This window comes from Polyergus mexicanus, unplaced genomic scaffold (assembly GCF_030449975.1).
Source record: "Polyergus mexicanus isolate NDT 795.1 unplaced genomic scaffold, iyPolMexi1.0 SCAF_2, whole genome shotgun sequence".
In the NCBI taxonomy this organism is placed as follows: Eukaryota; Metazoa; Arthropoda; class Insecta; order Hymenoptera; family Formicidae; genus Polyergus; species Polyergus mexicanus.
This window is the reverse complement of record NW_027223322.1, coordinates 13,159,617-13,181,909: the sequence shown is the minus strand read 5'-3', so window position 1 is coordinate 13,181,909 and position 22,293 is coordinate 13,159,617. Positions and strand designations below refer to the sequence as shown.

The 22,293-nt window shown below is 42.3% G+C and overlaps 1 protein-coding gene across 1 annotated transcript in view; it reads right to left on the bottom strand.

Annotated features, from left to right (window-relative positions):
- Positions 1–4,121: 4,121 nt before the first annotated feature.
- LOC138941871 (zinc finger protein basonuclin-1) overlaps positions 4,122–22,293 on the bottom strand; it is a 43,171-nt gene continuing 24,999 nt past the window's right edge. Inside the window, exons 4-5 of the mRNA XM_070311798.1 lie at positions 22,217–22,290; positions 4,122–8,788 (exon numbers count right to left, since the gene is read on the bottom strand). Of these exons, the coding sequence (XP_070167899.1) occupies positions 4,952–8,788; positions 22,217–22,290 (3,911 nt within the window). The 3' untranslated portion in view covers positions 4,122–4,951. The remainder of the gene's footprint in view (positions 8,789–22,216; positions 22,291–22,293) is intronic.

Sequence of the window (22,293 nt, the reverse complement as noted above, 5' to 3'; positions counted from 1 at the left end):
ACGACCACGCGAGAGCAATGGTGAGGCCCTCGCAGTAGACGCGATGGACCTGGGATATACGATATGGACGGTAATGGACGGGGATACGCGGGGAATCGATGGGCGAGTCGACGTTAACCGAGAAGAGACCGCCTTCTCTCTCTACCGTTTTGTCCTTTTTGCCTTCCTTCTCCCTGTCTCCTCTGGGCTCCCCCCCCCCCGCTTTCCCCCCTCGTGACGAGCTCCCAGCGAGAGCATGTACCTACCTCCACCTTCCTTCCCACCCTCGTTCTCCCACGCTGCACCTGTCGTGCGCACGGGAGAGCGTCGGGAGAGGTGGTAGAATAAAGCTCTAACCGGGCGAGCGCACGTACTCGGTAAGGTCGAAGCTAAATCCATTTATCTCGCGTACATCGGTGTTACGTACACGTTTACGCGAATAGAAGAAAAAAATAGAGAGAAAGAGAAATATATAGTGCCAAAGTCGCAGAGATACAGAAGAATTTTCTCTCGATGCTTTAAATTGCTAAAGAAAAGCTTTCGAAAAGATGAGAATTTTTTTTTAGACGTACAATGTTTTCCGAAATTAAATTATAGCGAGAAGTGAATAAAATTTTACGTTACGCTTGAAGCAAGAGAGATTATCAGGAACTCTGAATTATATCACGAATCGCGTTGCTGCAATAATCTGTGTAATGTGTTAATTATTATTCTTACTATATTCATCGCACACACAGCTTTATCGATATAATTTTATCATAATACGCTATTATATAACTAAAACTAAAACGCATATTTTATTTTAAAAGTATAATAATTACGTAAATAATTTAAAAACGTAGACATCTTACAACTTTTCACATTTTAATTTTTATATCGTGCGTTGTAAAAAAATATATTACAGTATTACACGAACACACAATAAGTATAAAGTTACACATTAAATAATGAAAATGTTATACATTTCTATATCATTCATTGTATAATTTTACACGTATTGTTCACGTAATTTCATATATTTTTTTTACAATATCATTCATGGAGATGCCGAACACCACTTGGAATCTAACCGGGATTCGATTTCGCGTGCATCCGTTATTAATCTTAGGCGGGGAATAGCGTAAGCTAGCGCGAGAATCGAAGGATCCCTAATCTAAATCTACTTGGCCGATTAAAGGCCGGGGTCCAAGCAGGACAGCGATTCGAGCCTTCTCGAGCGCCCTTTCTGCTTCGGAGAACGACAGGCCTGCTCACTTACATGTAATTAAGTGTTTCGTTTGGATGGAGCCGATTACGAGACACTTCTAATTATTGTGCTCTGCCGTCATGTTAGTCCGTTGTTTTGCTTGTTACGGTAGTGGACTTATCGGTGAGCGGTTTTTGGTCTCTCGCAGAAGGTTTTTCAAGCCTATAAACAATGTAACTATCTAGTTGTCAAAAATTTGCGACGAGAGTCAACTAGCTATTTTCGTGCTTGACGTAAATTAATTGCATCTTCCAGCATATGATTTTATAATAATTATTTCGGAGAGTTTTGTAATTGTGAGTTTTCTAATATTTTCTTTTCCTTCAAAGAGAATTTATTCATTTATTTTTAAATTGGAATAATAGCGTTTTGTATTCTGAATAAATGCAAGTTTTTCCAATAATGAATATGCGAAAGTAAATTGAAATAAATATCATGATTCTAATTTTAAGTTAAAGTAAAAATATTGTTTCGGAATATTATTAAATATATATAATTGGTGTAACATATAATCATATAATCATAAATAATCATAGAGAACTTACACACACGTTCTTCGCTTAGATCCCGAGTTCCACCGCTATAACGCGAGTGTGATTCTGCAGAGTCCAGGCTGAAAATAAGTCATTGGTCAGAGAGATTCTCTTTTTTATGATGCTCGCGGATTAGTAGGCGATCCGATATCGCTGGCAAAAGAAGGATCTTCTTTTCGCGAAAACGAGGTTGCCCCGCGTTAGAGCGTGGCCGGGGTGAAGTCTTTCTTTTTTTCATTTTTCCGCATGCGAACCTACCTGCCTGTCTCGATAACTCGATGAAGAGCTGTTCAATCTTTCGTCAAGACGGAAACAGATATAATACATACGTATGTCTAAATTCTGATCGCTCACTTGACAGTTGTATCTTTTGTCAAACACTCTCTTTTCATAAGCGTTATATTTTTTAATCAAGATGTATTAAATTTATATCTTTTTTATAAATAAATAAAATGAGAAGTCATGTATGCATGAATTTATATCAATAATAACATAATATTATTTTAGTCATAATAACACAATTACAGATAATATACGAGTTATAAAATTGATTAAAAAAAAAAAAAAAAAAAAACTGAGATCTGTTGCCATATTAATTATAAGTACAATTAAGGAGAGAAGGAGAACACGTTCAGCGAATTAGTTTTGATAGGTATTTATTTTCATAATGATGAGTGTGTGTGTTCTTTATAATCGATCTATAATATACATCGTAGCATTCGGTTTATACATAATTACAATTATAAATCTCGTTTGTCCTTCTTAATGCGTAGTAGTAGTGGGTTCGTCGTGTGTCACGGGAGAAGGGAAAATTTCACTCGCTCTCACGGGACGCGAAAATGCAAAACGAAGGTTCATAGAAAAAAACGCGCACCACATACATACGTACGCTCTCGAAGAATATATCTCGCGCGCACCGGCAAATTATACATTCATATTCGTAGATACGAAAATAAAGTATATATATGTACAACCAAAAAATTATATTAGGAGGAGCTCGCACTCTTCAGATTTTTGATCGAATGACTCCGAGTAATTTTCCTCGAAAGACACAGGAGCGAATCCTCCGGCGCCGATTGATTCCCACGTGAAAACGACAAGGCGATTTTACAAGTCTAGAGGAGGAAGTTACTCGCGGCAGTACCCGCTACTGGCCGCGCTCTGGTGTCGATGTGTAAGTATGTGTGCGTGTTTTGTGTGAAGTTCCTAGGAAACAATAAATAAAATCTATCTATTCTCATTTATCTAGCGCGAAACACCGTCGCTTTGATTTGCTGGTCGATCCATTGTGTACGTCCATCTATACCGATCGGCCGAATGTCTCCTATTCTTCAGCCTTCGAGCTCTCGAGGGTGCGCTCCCTCTCCTTAAAGTAAGATTGCATTTCTTTCTAGCTGCCATTGTCGCGATGTGATGCACATCGCTCTCTTTCTCTCTCTCTCTCTCCCTCTCCTCCTTTTATCCGATACACGTGTCCAGCTTCCTCTTTACATTTACAAAATTAATCGTTAATCCATCGCGTCGGACGCGTTGGTAGAGCTTAATCGATATAATTACGCGTTTACATCGAAAGGTACTATGTTTTATATTTTATATACAGTGGTAGTAACTGGTTACTGGTTAAATAGTGGCGTTATTCGCTAAACGTACGTTATCACAACGATGATAAAATTAGCCCTTTGGAACCGCGCCTCTCTAAATCCGCTTCTCTTCGTTCTTCCCTTATTCCTTCTATGTCGATTCTTTTTCTTTATTACTGATTATGTTAAATAATCCCGATAATGGGACTCGATTAAATGACATGACCATCCTCGACGAATAAGGGAAATCTAGCAGACGAGACGAAAAACTTTGGCCGAACGGTTCGCCATGTTCGGTTCTTCGGCATCGCGCTCGTGAAAAAATGATCGCAATGTGAACATTTTTAAGGTCAGGCAGTTTAATCGACCAATTGAATTCTGAATTTATGCCAGCCAGTGCCATTCTTATGATTCTTCACAATGATACGAAGGAAATGTGTTACGAATATTGTCGCGTGTTGTTTCATTGCTCGCTTTCGAATTATATCAGGAGAATCAAAAAATCCAGAAAATTTTCTCTTTTCAAAAATTTTCAAATTTTATATTCTGATTGAGTAGCATTTTCTTATAAGCAGATATACCAATTAATTCTGCATAATACGATTTTTGTCTTCTTAATAAAAATGAATGATTTTATATTTTTGTATAGCACATTTCCGAATTAATCTTATTAGTTTTCTTTAAAACCAATTTTTTTTTTTTTCTAAAAATTATAAAGAAATTGCCGTGTTTACTATATATTATTCGTCTATGATTAAAGAAAATAAGATTCTCAAACGTCAATCAATGTAAAATTGTAGAATATAAATAAAAAAATTTCTATAAAATATTTATATAGATTGAATAAATAAATTTCGTGAAACATGTAAATTTTGCATATATATAAATATATATTTTGTACAAATTTTCTATATCGAGTATATATAAAATATAAATAAAAATTTCTTTCCATAAATAAATATCAAACTCTCCTTTGATGATTATAGATAGGATATTTACAAAGCTTCAAATTCTGTGCTCTCTCAAATTAAAATCATCCAATTTTATTTAGAGTGCCAGAGAAGCTTTTTAAATATAATCATGTATCATGCATCGTATTATTAATCAATGCAAAATTTGATATTGTCAAAATATTAAAGTATTTTGTACAATATTGTCAATTAATGAAGCAAGATAGACCAATGATTCAACGCGCGACTTTAACTTTATCATCTCTGATAATGCATGAAATAAAATTTCCAAATTGACTAGATCAGCCCAACAAATATCCTGACGAACGAATCTGAAAAATGGAAAGAACTGGCAAGCAGATATTACCACATCGGAACTGGCTCCATGGGCAGATCTTCGACGACCTTGATTAACGGGGACTACTATCAGCCACGTGATGGTCGATCATCCCGTACGCACTCCGCTCGATATTGCACGTTATTATGCATGTCCATTGAACGTTTTAAATAAGGGCAACGTTCGTGAGGACCGCATTGTCTGCCGACCCTACATAGAAACGAGATCATCGATGATCGATCGATCGATTGGATCGAATCGTCGTTAGGATTTTGGCATCACAGTAGGGAATAATAATCTTGTCCGCGACCGCAGAACGAGATCGGTCACGAGCCGCTGCTGGTGGATAGGATCGGCAAATCGCGGTGGGCCTGGAGATCCCTGGAATGCGCGTCCCGCACGGCCCTGGAGCCAAAGACACGTTCGCAGCCGGGTATGGTGCACCTAGCCTCCTCTTTCCGATCGTCTAAGCCTGGCGAGGACATGGGCGAGGCAGATATATGTCTGTTGCCCTGTTCCTGGGTCAGTCTCGTTAGATGATTCAGGTGCTGATGAGTGAGGCCGTTCAGACCGGCCAGATGAGATGCGAACGAAGAAAGGCCCGGGAAGGTGGCGCCAAGATGCGGTGGCAGCAACAGCGGATGTGGTGGTGGTATCCTAGCCGCCAGATCAACCGCGGACGGCAAACTAGGTGCTAAGGGATATGCACCCAAGGCGCCTATGCCGGCGTCGGCGTAGAGTCTCGCCAGAAACTCATTATGCAGTAACGGATTCATCGGCGGATCGTCGACGCGCGGTGATAGACTCGGCGGCAAGCTGGACGAGAGCGGTGGACTCGACGAGGTCGACAACAATTTCCGGTGCAGGTTGAGATTCGCCGAATGGCGATCGCGAGATCGTTTCGAGGGGAAGGCCGCGTTACAACCGTCTACGCTGCAGCGGTGCATCAGTTTGAGGTGAACGTTTTGATAGTGGGTCTTTACCCCAAAGTGATTCTGAAAGACTTTGCCGCAAGCCGTGCAACGGCGTGGATTCTCACGGTCGAGTGGTACCTCCTGGGTGCTGACAAAGCCGCCATTCTCGTAACGCGCGTACGTGATCAAGCTATTGTCCGTATCCATGGCCGCTGTGGAGGGTGAGGCGCTGGATGAACGAGAGCCATGTGAGGAGTTGTCCATGGTGATCTCCTGGTGGATCGTGAGGCTGATAGGGCTGGTAGAGCCGCGGCCAGACCTCGAAGCCACCCGCTGCGTCTCGGCGTACGGCATCGCGCATCGACCCTGCGACAAGGACTCGAGTTGACGCAAAGTGTTGATCGAGGAGTCGTGGGAGAGGTCGTCGGCTGTCGTCGGACGGCTGTCGACCGAGCTCGGGGCACGGGGGGGATCATCGGGACGCTCACCTTCTTGATTGCGCAGCGCGTCGTCCGCATCCTCCTCCTCCAACTCATCATCTTCCTCGACCTCCTCCATAGGCTCATCATCGTCGTCTTCCTCGTCCTCTTGGTGCTCCACCTCGTTCACCGCTTTCTTCTCCTCCTGCACGAATGTCTCGGCAGGTTCTTTCTTCGCGATTGCCTCCTCTTTTGCCTTCGTTTCGTTGCTCTCCGCGCTCTGCTGTCGATCTTTCTGCTCAGACGACGTGGCGTCAGAACTCTTCGCCGCAGCTGCTGAAGTTGTCGCTGTCATCGCCCCGCTCGGCATTGCGTTCGACGACGGTGCATTATCGATTTTTGGTTCCGGAGTGATCTGTCGTTTAGGCGATTTGATGCTGCTCGCTCTCGAGCTCAAGTCTCGTGGCTCGTCCTGAAGTAGATCCTCCGCTTTGTCCTGGGAAGAGAAAATGTCACGCCGATTATTGACGGACACTGTCGTCTCGCGCTCTCTATTGGCGGCATCCGGAGAGCGCGAGTCCGATTCATGAAAACCGCCTCTGGGATTTCTCGGTGAACCGGGAAGTATTTTTCGTTCTTCTGCTTCGAGCCTAGACATCGACATGTCTTCCGGTTGATTCTGAAACTCCGTCATCGGTGCTGGCGCAACAACGCTGTCCGACAGACAACGCCGTTGAATCCGTTGCTCCTCGTCGTTGGAAGAGTCACCATCCGTAGACGAGGAGTGCACTTCTACCGGCACGGCACATCTCGTAGGATGCTGGGACTTCCTCTTGCGCACGCCCCGGCTATGGAAGGAACTCGAGTTGAGCAAGTGTTGGTTCACGGAGAAAGATTGCTGATCGATCGTGCCCATCGAGTCGTTGTCCTCATTACTGTCCGGATTGCTAGCGAGATCCTCATCGGCAGTATCTCCGAAATAGAGTTTTGGTCGCTTCGCCAGACTAAAATCAGCCGGCTGCTCGTCGTCGTCGGCGCGGAGCGGCTGCAATCTGGACGGCAGATTGCTGGTTTCATCTTCCGCGACCACGACAATACCGCCGTCGTCGTCATCCTCATCTTCTTCGCCTTCCGGTATCATGGACGACGCTTGAGTGGACGGCGAGACTGCGCCGCCACTAGGATACGAACCCCGCGCCGATGTCGTGGTCGTGGTAAGCGCGGCGCTCGACATCCCCACCGGTATTGTCGTCGAGGCCGTGGTGGTAATCGACAGATTCGCGTTCACCGACATTCTCTGCTGCTGCAGCGCCTCGTCGTACGGTCTGCCCTGGCCCGTCTGCGAAGACGACAAATCCAGGTGTTTAAAGTCTAGCGCGCATAACGAGGCCGGTGAGCGGAGATCCGGCGGTGGCGTGAGTAACGGGAACGTGCCGAACGGCAGATGATTCAATCCAGTGGCCGGCACGGGAAGCCCGACCTGCGGCGGCAACACCAGGGCGTGCGCCATAGAAGAGCGGCCGTCGTGCGGCGAAATCTTGCGACGTAAATGCGGCGAGTGTAGCTTCGGATTTGGATTGGCGCTGTGTCGGTTACGCGATCTGCGCGAGCTAAACATCATACTGCAACCCTTGACAGTGCACTGGTGCATCTCTCGCAGATGTACCGCGCTAAAGTGGATCTTCAATGCGCCCTTGTCGCAGAAAGTCTTAAGGCAGACGTTGCATTGCACGCGTTTCTTGCCGGTGGTGGGATTTATGAAAGGCGTACCGAGATTTGGCGGTAAGTTCGCGGCGGCGCTCCATTGACTGCCTGGCCGTTTGCCCGGCGAGTGTGGCTTTCTGCCAGGTATACCGGATGGCCTGCCTAACGGCGTACCCTGAAGGGATAACGACGGATGCCGTTGCTCGGAAGAAATTGCGTGCTTCGACAAAGCGGAGTCTCGTCTGCTCAAGTTTAGCGCACTGTCCGAATTCTCCTCATCGTCGTCGTCCTCTTCCGAGCCGAACTCGCTGCTCTTCTCGCCGCCGCTATGCACATCCGCGGGTATAGTTAACCCGGCACCGATTCCGCCGGGAGATTTGCCCATGGGTGGTGGCGGGAAATGCGTCGGAAAGCTCGGCGGTAGCGCGCCAGAGGATACGGCGATCGAGAGCGGATGGCCAAAGGTCAACGTCGACGAGGAGACCGGCGCGACTGGCATGTGTGGCCTCTGCAATTGCGTCGCCGCGGACGAATGATGAGGCGGACTGTGAGGGCTCTGTTGATTCCTCATGGACTTCCGATTCTGCAGAAGCTGCTCCGCGGACGGTGGCGGCGGCGGCAATGGCGGAAACGCCGGCAACCCGAGAGTGCCCAGTTTCCGGAAGTCGAACGGTTGCATGCTCTGCAGTCGATTCAACGGCGATACCGTTAGGTGCGAATCCAGGGAACGCGGGGGTGAATTCGCTCTACTGGTGATACAGCCGATTGGATTCGCCGTCGATGACGAATAGTGCTTCTGTGCCGTGGGCGACATCGAGGAATGCGAAATCGACGACGGCGGTGGATGCGGGGGCGGTGGTAGCGGGGGCGGCAACCGGGAACCCGGCGGCGGTAGCCCGCAATGTAGCATATGCAACGGGGGCGGCAAATGTGCTAGTGGCATCGTCGGCGGCGAAGGTCGTCTGCTCGGTGACATAGCATCCGTACCCGGCGTTCCGGCGGCCAGCAGCAGCTGCTGCACAAACGGACGCGTCTCGGCGAACCTGAGGAACTGCTGTAGAACCAGCGGCTCCTCCTCAGCCGAGCAGATACTCCATCGGTCCAGCACCGGGCCGTTTTGCGAGTCCTGCAAAAAAGAAGACGAGATTGATTAATCTCTTGGAACTTGAGGAAATGGTTTCGTCGATAGAGTAAGTGTGTCGAAATAAGATAAAGAAACAAAAAAATTATTTTTTGACAGTTGTGTCATTACTTGACCTGAATCTATTTTAAGAAAACGAGCCGAAAATAACTACACCACATTATATAAAATAGCTCTATTATACCATTGTACACACGTATAAAATTAGAATTTGTAAAAAAATATAAAAATTCCGTTAAAAATCTAACATTCCCCTCAAAACCAAACAACTTTTGTGTAAGACATTTTTCACGAAACTAATTTATTCTTGAGATACTTGTATTTATTTCCTTATCAATGATACTCTGTTGAAAAATTATAATTATTATATATTATTCTATATATTTAAAAAAAAAATTACAAAATTATCTATACAGTATATTCTAATGACTTTTTAAAGTTTTCTAAACAAAATTACAACAACGTATTATGACAATTGTCTTTTTCACGATGAAACAAAAGACAAAGGATTTTTTCGAAGTAGCCTTCTACAACGTTCATTGCGTGTATTCGCAAATTGCCAGTGTTCACGATTACATCGTTTAATGTATGCGAGAAATCACGCGGCGAAGAACGTGCGATATCGTCGATCGATTCGCATAATCGCCGATGGTGGACGAGGAGCGTTTATTCTTATTCGGCTATAATTATATCATCGGGATAAAAATGCTTCTCGTATTGTCAACCGCAGAAGGTCAGGAAGGGACGGTTACTTTTGTAAAATGGAATGCGTAAAAACCGGCAGATAAATAAAAAGGATTGATTGATGATGCTTAATGTAGCGGGTAATTAATTCTGCTTTGCCTGTTAGCGGCGAGATTGCATTTAAACGCGTTAAGGATTTAACCTTGCATCTCAACGGATATTATTGTACATACTCGATCTGTCTTCCTCTCGTACCTCCTATTAACGATCCCCTTTTTGCGATCGGATTTTAGCGATTTGTCATCGCGTTCCATTAAAAAAACCCCCTTGTATTTAACAGGACGAATAATTTGATCCCTCAACAAATCGCAGTCAATGTCGGAAGTCGTTTATCCTTCGCTAGAAATGAAGTAACGAAAATGAACGCAAAACAATAATAATAGTTGTATATTAAAAACACACACCACGCTATAATTCTCGTTATTTTATTAAGAAATATTTTATAAGAGCTAAACATCATTTCCTTTTTGCTTGTTCATTTAATTCCCTCTATTTCTGCCGGATAACACTTGCAGAACACCGGATGTTTCTCGTTTCCTTGTCGCGATTTCGCATCACGATCGTGTTACTTGACAAAGGTTAAACTTTTCGTCGTGGCCCCCTCTCGGTGAGATACGTATCCTGCCGAGAGAAACGTAAATCTGGCGATACGTTTTCGACGTTCCACACGAACGTCACGTATATCGCGCTCGTGGTGGAGTCACGGCTTCTTATAAATTCGGGGTGGCCGCTTATATGGAGCGTGAGTCTTTCACTCCCTCTCTCTCTCTCTCTTTTTGTGATTTGTTTATTTATGCATTCCGACGAGCCTCGCGGACGTAACGCAGGACGCCTAGCACCGCGACGCTTTTCGCGTCCCGTGTATATTTCTTCAAGCACGCGCACGCGCCACCGTATGCGTAACGTCGTACGCACACGGCCGGAAATGTGTGTGCGAAACACACTCGCCGGCGGACACTCGTGATCGCCGCCACTCCGGATTCGATCGCGGGAACGACGTCGTTATTTCTCGCCCCGGGCTAACCGCAAAAATAAAGAATGTCAGACGAATGCTGGCGATCACGCCGCCAGATATAATATAGCCGCTGCCACAAAGTTTTTGTTCTCTTTGATAGAATCGATTCGGCGCCGTCATGGTATATTCGGCAGTATCTCGATCTTACAGAGCTATTTGTGCTCCTTTCTTTTTTTTATAAAATAAACAGTATATACATATATAAATAGATATATGTATATAATAAGATGGAGAGAGACGACTATTACTGCATAAAATATTGTAAAATTTGAATCTATATTGCATTTATTTAAAGTGAATAAGACAAGAAAAGATATATTTGGTCCAAATTAATCGAAAAATCTTAGAAAAAGGGCGGAATATAATAATTGATATATATATATATATATATATATATATATATATATATATATAAGATATTTATTAATGGAATATTTTTTTATTAAATATAAATTAATAATGCATCGGCTAAAAAATTTATCCGCTTTCTGCTGAATTATCACGTGCGCATTAATGAGAAATATCGTATGAAAAATTAATTCAGTTCAAGAAGATACACGTATATGCGCGTTAAAAAATACAATTTTCGCAAAGATGCTAAACGACGTTTGTGGAGAAAGTGAACGACCAGTATCCAAACATGAAGATAATTGAAGCCGTATGGATGAAAAGACAATGAATAACAAATCGACGTACCGTTACGTTGCAAAGTATAATTTTCCGATTTTTACTCTCGAACGACAGTAATCAAATCTCAACGCGACAGCGACAGCTGTTACGTCCTCGTACCGTGTATTATTTCTCTTGTAGATCGCATTGAGATTATCGTTTGATGATGCGCGACGTAATGTCACACCGTTTCTCACGTGTCCACAAGTGCACGATGACGTTTTCTTCTCGGTTGCTTCCCGCGATAATAGGCTCGTCTCCGATCGTACGACGTATGCAATTTAAGGATTTTTACGCGCATTGTGTTACAGGGGAATTTATTACGTCGTTCTTTGCACGCGTTCATCTTCTCCCATCGATCATCGCGCGGCCAAACTACAAATGCGACAAAATCTTGTGTCACAACGATATCGCACTTTATTGAAAGTTATGTCAATTACCGTCGAATAACTGCACGCTTGATACCAATTGAATATGTACAGAATGCAAGATTCGACCAGTCAATATTAAATAATTATAATTTCGTTTAGATGAGCTTCTAGTCATTCATGGAATTAAAAAAAAAAAAAAATTTTTTTGTTTAATAAATAAATTGACGCTTTCCTGCGTCAATTCTCTTTGCATACTGATCGCAATGAAAATTTAAATTTATCGAAATTATGCTATAATTCTTATCGGCGATTTTCTGTCATGTTCTTTGTATAAACGCCGAGATATGATCTGGGAATTGGAGGGAAGAAGAAAAAAAAAAAAAAAAAAAAAAAAGTATTCCCGAGACTTTGCATTGCGAGACGTCTATCATTTACTACAGTAGCTGTCGATTCTTGAGAGGCAATCTCGAAGGCCAAAGATGTTTTTCCCATAGATATAACTTCACGAAAGATTCGACGATGTGCGCGTCATCATTCACCCGCGGCCGTGTTATACACACATGCGTGACGTTCGAGGAGGAGGGACGAAGAAAGGGTTCCGCGAAGCGCTTAAACGTCTCTCGTCCTTACGTGAAAGGATCCAAGCAGTCGTGTCTGAGAACGCAAGACTACCGTATACACCGTGGGACTCGAATTTTAATCCCGCACGCGAATGAGGTTTCGACAACGCTCGATCATCCCCTCTCTCTCTCTCTCTCTCTCTCTCCTTCTCCAAATTCCGCAACGTGGAATTTCACCGTTTTGTGTGCTTCCGATGGGACACAAAATAAGTGTGAAACGTGTGGGCGGGGTAAATTATGACGAAGAGAAGTTTTGAGACGAGGAAAATTAAAGAAGACGAAAAGATTCTGATTTTATAGCGTACTTCTAAAATATACATATGTATAAATCTTAATTATCATAATATAATTACGTAGATATAATTAAAATATTGAAATCGAAAATTAACTTGTTTTTTTTTTTTTTTATTGTAAAATTTATACAGTCTACAACGGTATCTCAATCCTATTATAAAAATAACGCTTATATTGTAATCTTAATTTTGTTGATTATTTATCAACAGTTGCAGAAGTACACTGTTTATATTAATAATAAATATTTGAAACTTATTTTTTAATATTTAATTAATTTAAAAATTCTCATATCACTTAATACATAATTATATTTTTTTTAATCTGCACGATTTTACAAGATACGTATAAGATTGAGCGAGCAAAATTTACACGTAACATACACGTATATACAAAGCTCGCTTTGTCGTTCGGGGATGCCTTTAATTAAAAATTCGGATAGATGTAATTAATTTAAATAATAGGATGTGTACACGTCTCTCAACGTTTCACATATACGAAACGCGACGCAGGACCCTGGGAATTTTAGTGGCTGGTTTACCCAAGAATAAAGGAGGCGTTAAGAACAAGAAGCGTAGCATTACTGCGTTATTGCATAACGGATAATTACGAGAGTCGAAGACGTAAGATAAACCTCGTTTTACTCGCTCACTCATTACGTTTCCCTTAATCCTCGTATGTCTCGCGTATGTTTCGCATAATTCTTGCTTCGTTCACGCAATTCCCTCTATACTGTTTATTTCGTATTATTACTCATTAAATGATAATGGGAATCTTATTTAATTAACAATTTTAAAAGGAGACAAACTTTTCAGATTGATTTATATACATACATATGAATCGATTCTTCCCCCTTTCTAACTTTATCTCCACATAAAAAAAAAATATATATATATATATATATATATTATTTCAAATAAATATATATATATTATCTTGCTTGTGCAGATAAAGAATAATTAATTTGTGTATTAATTTACATCGTCGTTAATTTATCAAGTATAATGATGGCAGAGTCACGACAGCGAAATACGTGTATAGAATAGACGAAGACGGCGCGTGTGTGTTGGCAGACCGTTCCAGTCGGTGGTGCCATCTGGCGATGCACGCAAATTGCCGGCGCGAAGTACGACGCAGTTCAGTTTTCACCGCGAAAGAGGCTGCGGCGGCGATCGACGCGGAGGTGACGGAAGGAGAAGGAAGATCAGAGCGGCGGCGGCGGCGATGACGGCGGCATCCGTGACTGGACACTGCATATGATTTCACGGTAAGTGGGCCCTGTCTTATTCGTGGGTAGAAAACGTAAAGATCTCGCGTGGATATCCGCCGCTAAATTGGATTGCAGCTACCTGCGTCTATCCTCTGTCCTCCTGCTCTCTCGCTCACATTTTATCTCTTTCTCCCCCCTCCCCACCCGGTCTCTCTCTGTCGCGGCCACCGCAACTGCGCCGTTTTATTTCGACTTTACTCACGCGCTCTCGTTAGCGTTGTGACGATCGCGGACGAAGAGAAACTGTCGGCGAAGCCGCCGTGGACGCGAGGAGCTCGGCCGCCGGCACGTCGTAAAATGTAATCTCGATGCAAGACACGGAGTTTCACCGAGGTGACCGGGAAAATGGCGTCTTAAGCGCAACTAGCGCCTGTGCCGGGTCTTAACGATTTTATTTTTGCAGATTTTTAGAGAAGAGGAATAGAGAACTTTTTTTTTTTTAATGCCGTGAGATTTCAAAGATGACGCGTGTTGGAATATATAAAGATCATTAATTTATATTTATATTTCGTTTACAAAATAAATTAGTTTATTGCAGGATATAAATTTCCCTTAATATTTTCGATATTCATCGCTATAAATGACGCAATAGTTTCCTTTTTTTTTTTTTTTTACGTAGGACACTGTCATCTCCTCGTGTTCCTCGTAGACAACTAAAACCCGGAAGTATTTAACATTCAGCGTTAAATATATGAGGATAAATGAGAATAACATATTTTTATATTCTATCTTCGACTTTTTGTGGGTGTGTAAGTTAAGGTTAAAAAAGGAATTTCAAAAATATCGATTACGTCACATTCTGCCAAGATCACGATTTAGAAGTATATGATCTGAAAACTGCGCGATACGCAATATGTTGATCTATTTCCTACTTACGTCATTTTTGTGCGGAATCTCTCATATATCATATGCCGCACATACACAAGATATTCGCAGCTATACCGACATACGTGATACTCTGTTAAACAGCTGCGGAAAATATAAATTTCGCGTAGATATTAATCGTAACGTATATCGTATTGACAAAACTTGGAAGCGCGGGCGGGCGATCGGTCGCTAAATGTGCGTCGTCGAAAATGAATGCGTGACAAACTATAAGAGACAAGGAGGTCCGAAAGAGCCGAGAGAGCACGGACTCGCGTCCGTGTGTAAGTTATTCCGGCCGCGAGCGATGCAACATCGAAGAATGAACTATGTGACTCTGATCGCTCGATCTTGTACGTTTAACGCTGACATTATCGTCTGATAATTCGCTCCGGGCGATCGAGACATCCCGAAAACGCATTCCGACGAGCGAGCATGCGTGCGTATGTGCGTGCGTGCGTGCGTGCGTGCGTGCGTGCGTGCGTGCGTGCGTGCGTGCGTGCGTTCGAGGCCCCGGACATGGAGGACTCGGAGCCGAAGCGCCATGTAGAACGATTTACATTCGAAACACGTTTTCCATCGTCGCATCATGACGGTCCATGAGAACGCCGTGTTCGCATCTTTATCTAGATCAGAGACATCGCGATCGATCGTTGGTGATTAGCTGTATCGCAAGGATGTAACGGTGCGCGCGTCGTTAATGTAACGTTAACGCGATATTTGACGCGGTTGAAATTTTGATACTTTGCACACACGCCTCGTTAATGTCACGTTTTAAGATTCATGCCAGCATCGAATGTCAATTGGCTTCGACAGGCTCCCAAAAGATACCCGTCTATCGGGGGGAGCTGCACGTTTTAAAACTCGTTTTTAGAATACATCGTTTTTTTAGAGCGGACTAATATAAAACATTAAAAAAGAAATTTCTTTTTAAAATTATTAGAGTTAGAGATATAATATTCTATACATATCTGTATGATCTGCAAGAGACGTGTATAAAAATTCCGCGCGATTTATTTTGATTTTTCACTCCGTATATGACACGCGCAAGGATATTTATAATTATTGATCAATCTTTCGTGATTGTATCTCGATTGCGCTTGATAATGTCATCGTATTATTTTGTCAGAAATCGAAATCCGCTTCGGTTTCGCGCTCTGTAATTTTTCTCGTATTGGCTCGATCGTTTTATTTTTTCTTTTTTCGTCTTACCTTCCTCCCGCCCCCCTGCCTCCCGGACTCTTCCTGTTTGCCTTCCTCCCGTCGTCATCGTCATTCCGCCTCGATCGTTTCGGTAGCCACGTAAATGGCATGTCGGAAGTTTTAATTCGCCGATTGCGCGCGCCCGATTTTACATTTCCGCTCGAGTGATCGATCCGCGACGATCCCGAGCTGATTCCCCCCCTCGATTCGCTTCTCACTCACTCACTCTCTCTCTCTCTCTCTCTCTCTCTCTCTCTGTCTCTTTCATCTGGCAAATACTTCGGCATCGGTACCCTCGAATCGTCTCCATTCGCTCGAGATGCTCTGTAATTTACGGTTTTGGCTCATGCTCCCATCGAGGTGGAGTAATGACAGGTCGATCGGCTCCGGGCTACCATCTTTACCGATTTCCGCTGCCCGGCCCCTTGTCTGCTTTACGTCGCTACTTTCGATATTACGATTCCTTGCGAATGCCGCACGACGACGATCGATCCTGGGTCAGGCGATCTTGACGGGTTTCGAATTATGGGAGACCACCGGTGAAGGACTTGCTGCCGTCGTCCTTGACGCTTCTGCCTGAATTTAATCGGCAATCGGAGATACTTGGAGAATGATGTAGTATGTATCGCCGGAATTATATTGTATCTCCAAGCATCTTCATTTGTAGCGAGAATATCTAAGTTTCTAATATGCAGGTATGATATTTTGCAATTAATTAATTTCAATGGTCGGCAATTTGAGATTATCATCAATTCCTGCGTAAAAAGTTACGGACGAGTTATTGCTTTTTCAATAATATCGTTATCGTTATCGTGTTAATTATAAAATGCAACATTAATTTCTCGTGTCTATATTTCAAAGGAATGTGTCTAATAAATTTATGCGAAATGTGCGGTTTCCAAAAGAATTTTAACGCACATTTACGTTTCTACTTCACAATTTTTACTATTCATAAAACATATATCGCTTTTTACGATCCGTAAGACTTTCGTTTTCTCTCAGATAATAATTTTCAATCGTTGCATTTCGCTCGAAATTTCTATTAGAAATTCCATTTTCGAGAAACAGTTGTTCGCTTTTATACCTCGTCAGATAAATTGTACATTTCGGGAAAAGATCAAAGCCTACAATATAAAAAATAACAAATATATTGTATTTAATATAATCATCGGCAAACTATTAATATAATTGAAAATTGTTACATTTGTCATCGCGTTGCGTTCGAAGAAATCTCGACCGGAAAATTATCCACCTCGCATCTCGGCGATACTCTCCCCGATAGTTTCCCGGCAGACCGATCGCAGATCCTCAGAATCGTTTCGACTCGCTCGCCGACGCGCAACCCGGTCGTAAATCTCGCGCTGCCACGACAGCGAGGAGGCGCGGTTTCGCGTTCCTAAGTTGCCTCTTCCTCCATCGCGGTATCCGTCGTAAAACGGCAGAATCGGCGGTAGTTAATCTCTGTAAAATGCTTGTCGATTCCGCCGGGTCGCTGCAACTGCTTCCGTTGCTACACGACGCAGTTGTGACGTGTAAAATTGGCCTCCGCCGCGCGATACGCGCTTACCAACGTCGTTGTTCTCCCTCGCTGCCGAGTTTCTTTGATTTACCGTCTCCATCCATGAAGACGACGTTCTCGATCGCGCTCCCTCGCGTAAGGTATCGTAAGGAGCCGTAAAACGGCTCGAGACCGCGGAAATTTTACTGGCGAATAGATGCAAATTCGGAGCACGACTCGGAAGTTCTTGGTTGCTCGAAACGACACTTCCATATCAGCACGTCTCATTATCCCAAGCGTACATTTTCTAGTGTTTTCGAACGAAGGTTTATTTTAACACTATTGTATTATGTATCGTACGATTCAGAGTATCTCGTAAGGAAATAATAAAGGAGATATAAAACATTGGTGTGGACCGCGCGAATAATTTACATGCCGAGAGACAAATCTCGTGTGCTATAAATCATGATTCAGGGATCCTACGATTCCGTGACGAGAGATATTCTGATAGCGAGCCCGCTGCCAGGAGACACTATTGCAATATAAATCATGATTCTGAAAGTTCTCGCGACTCGAGTCATAAAGCAACGCTCGATCGCGAATAACTGACATACCAAAGATGCAAATCCGGAGCAGAGCTGCGAGGTCTCGATTTCTCATAGATCGCTCTCCCAACGTGACACTTGTGCGCTATAGATTATGATTCAGGAAGTCTTGCGACTCGGGCAAAGATATTCTGGTAACGAGCCGTAAAGTAGCACTCGACCGCAACAAGTTCGCCAGATGTGAAAGAGAATGCAAATCCGAAGCGAGGCACAAAAATCTTCTTAATTTCCGGTGGATCGTTTCTTCGGAGCGGTCCACTTTCGCGTTGTAGACGGGTGATTAGGAATTATCGACTCCGTGAAAATGCTTCCATAATGAATCATAAAGCAATGTTTGCTGTTGGCGAGAATGCTGTCAATGGCTCGAGGGAATGCAAATTCTGAGCGGATGCTCGTACTTTTCGACTTTCCTGGCGCCATCATAGATGATTGAATCGTGACGTCTCTAATAAGCGACCGACAGAGTTTACAGTTTGTTCATATCTTGACGTCATTTGATATGTAAACGCGTGTTTGATTAAATATTGTCGATAGCTATTATGAAATTCCATAGAAAAATTCACTTTTCTATTCTGCTCTTACACGAGAAATGTTAAAAGTTGAAGCACACATGTCTTAGTTTTTTTTTATTAATAGATTAATCTCTATTAATATTATATAGTTACTTGACTATATATAGTTATCAAAATTATTTTTAAAACAGACGGTATATATATATATAAACGACACATAATTAATTTTTCGAAGAGAGTAAAATCTTGTTCGTGTATCAAGCAATGTTGTATTATTTCGATAATAATGACGAAAGTAGCTAGAAAATACTCCTTATTAGAGCCATGGCGTTAATCTAATCCTGTCATAACTGAGAGTTAGAACTGTGTCATTCACGGCGCTTCAACTTGTTAAAGATGTAACGGATTACTATCGAAGGGTGTATTTCGAGGTCCGTTCCGGATAATCGCGTGTCTTCGTCCGACTTGCTTATGGCGACGAAATACCTAAACGCGGCAGTACACAAACGGCCTCTCTGCGCGAGGCTAATACAGGGAGAAGTACAGCTAATAGAGTTTCTCGAAGTGTATCGTCACGCGAGCTCTAACAAGCTTGAATTTCGGTTCAAATTTGTTCGACGAAACGAAAGTAAACAAAACGATAGCATACACGCGTACATGGCCCGCACGTGTCACCATGGGCGGCGTTCCCCTCGATGACAATCTTCATATATTTCGAGACAGACTTCCAAGATTCTTTTTCTCGCGCATCGCGTGCGAACGCGAGATACGATAGTCCGGGATGTCGCGTTTTTCACTTCGCTGAAATTAATTGCGATTATAAATTTTGGCGCACGCGCTCTTCGTATTCCACGCCTTTGCGGAGCCGCTGCAACGGGTAAGCGCATCGCGGTGCGTACGTGCATATATCTCTACGTATCCGTCTTTCGTCCGAAGAAACCGGTTTCCCGTACGTTTTAATTTCACGCCGACATCGGCGCAATTCAGTTTACACGGATACTCCCCGTTTCCTAACGCGCGAGTCTCTCTCGTGAGATCAATGCACGATCGCGCGCGTTTTCGTATCCTGAAATCTATAAGATCGCTACAAGATTGAGTTTTTACAATTGTCTCGACGCGTCATCGATTCTTTGCAATTGCACATCTCTAACCTAAAGTCAAAGTAATAAATAATTATCAAGCTAATGTGTGTGTGCAAATCGTGATCTGTTGTTTCGAAATATCGTCTTCATTTCAATCATTCATATATACTCTCTCTTATCTCCTTTTCTTCTGCGCGACCTGTCATATTAGGATTTTTTTTAAATAAAATATAAATAATATTATTTACTTATTTCTCCATGTTATTTGTTGTAAAGTATCGTTTTTACTTCGATCGCTTTCGACAGGAGAAGCCTATAGATATATGTTATATGTACATATGTATATAATGTTACAGATCCTTTAGCCTTTTTCAAAGAGATTAGGTTTTTTTATAAAAATCCAATCAGATTCAATGCTTCGTATGTGAATTGGCTAAATATTTTTATAAAAAAGCTGCTTTTACAATGAACCTGTGACATATAAAGACTATTTATTTTGATAGAATGTCAAGGTCGGCCATTTATTATCTCGATAGAGTATACTGTGAAGAATTATGACTCTGTTATTCGAAATGTCGTTTCTGTTTCTATGCTCATTCACAGATTACTTTGCCAAATCCGTTCATTTTATAAACAATTAAAATACCAGTAATTGTCAATTTTTAGTCAGACATGATAATCGTGGTGGAAACAAACAACTTTGTCCAAGAATGTCATTTCAATTTTAATCATTCACATATCGCGCGTTCGAAGTTGCATGCCGCGATATACGAGAAAAATAAGCTTTTTTATGGTATAAAAATTATTGATAATCATATATGTTCACGTCCCATCCCAATGGTAGCGATCATTATGCGATTCTTCATGCTTCCATTTATAATTTTATTCAAACTAATCGTTTCTTTTTTATCGATTTTCACAAATTGTATTTTAAACGTTCGAATAACTACGATTGCACGTGCGCCACGCGTGAGTTACGTTTAACGTCACTATAATTATTAAGAATCATTATTTAGCATCATTTATGTTCCTTATTTTCCTTGGAAAAATGTTCAAGCAACCGATCTTTTTGATTTGACGAAATTTTTTACTGAACTTTCGTTCACAGTGACATGTGCCCGAATCTCTCATTTAAACGAACGATAGATTTTTTTTAATAATGATAAGTCTCGTTTCACTACTTTTTCACTGATCGACAGACACTATTAAAGAAGAACAGTCCATCAATATATTTCGATTCATCACCGATTGATCCAAGGCAGCACGATGATCCACGGTGAACCTTGTAGAAATCGGTAGCAAAAGTAGACCGCATATTCGATTGCGACCGAGGCACGTTAGCAAAGAAAAAAATCGTCGAATTAAAAAATCGTCATTTGACCTGTCAAAAATGTCCAAATTTCAGATGTGATATTTGCGGAGAAGCGTTCCTAGTCTCAACACAGTCACATATAATTAACACGATTTTAGCGTTTATATGTCAGAATGTTAAATTTAAATATATTGTCTTCAATCGTGACAATGTTTTTCCATCACTTTCGCGACACTTTGATACGTTCCATCAGTTTGAATTTCTTTTTTCGCAAGAGTCCTCGATATTGAGAAATATATTATATATATATATATATATATATATATATATATATATATATATATATATATCGCTTTGTTGACAGGATAATGGGATCCAATCGTGCTCTAAATTATCTCTTCGATCGATCCTCCTCACGAGAACATATCTTTTCTTTCTTCTCAGCGACGTCCTTCGTACTTTCCGTTCTCTTCGATGTAGCGGATGTGTCCGACGGAGGACTCCCATTGAGATTTACATGTTATTGCGCAGGTACCTCACTTGACGCCGATATCTCGATCTTTCGCTCTGTGACATCGTTTTTGCATCACTTACACTATCATACGATACACTTTTGATGCACTGTTCTTCATTTCAATTTTGCTCTCACATCTTCGTCGTCGACGTTTTTCCGATGTCACAATATATTACGCGATATATATTACTGTATATTTTATAAACGTAAAATTATTTTAAAGCATTTTAGAGAAAGAGAGAGAGAGAGAGAGAAAGGCTTTTATTAACTGTTGAGATTAATATCCAATTGACACTAGTATGTTATTATCAAGAAATCACCACATACGCGTGTAACATGATTTTTCATATTTTACGATCATTATGTAACATTCAGCGGCGACAACTTAAAAAGATCTTGACTCTCTCGCGTCAGCCTTTGAGAAGATATTTTTCGGTACGGACTTTAGATTGCCGCGAAATTGTCGGATGCCAAAATTCGGAGCACCTTATTCACAGAAGATGTCACCAAAATAATGATCGTTTCTTGCGGTTACTGTCACACCTGGAGATAATCCAAGTGTCAAAACTTAGCTTTTCGTCGCGTCCGATCGTCTCGTTACGGAACGCAGCTGATGGTCGCGCGCGAAATATCAACCGCGTGTCTCACCGGCGTGCGTCCGAAGTACGATATGTCAAGCGCCCAGTATCGTCATCACGTGGTACGCGATCGCGACGTCTCCCCTCGATGAAGGGGTGTCTCACGCGTTTCGCCGCGCACGCACAAACGTCGTATACGCGTATATATGTGTTATTTGTACGCGTGTGTTTGTATGCGTCGAATAAATTCGACGTGTCAACTCACCTGCAGTATGTATCCTCGCGTATAATCCTCGTGGGTCCAACCGAAGGCAGCAGTACTCTGCGTTGATACCACTGCTT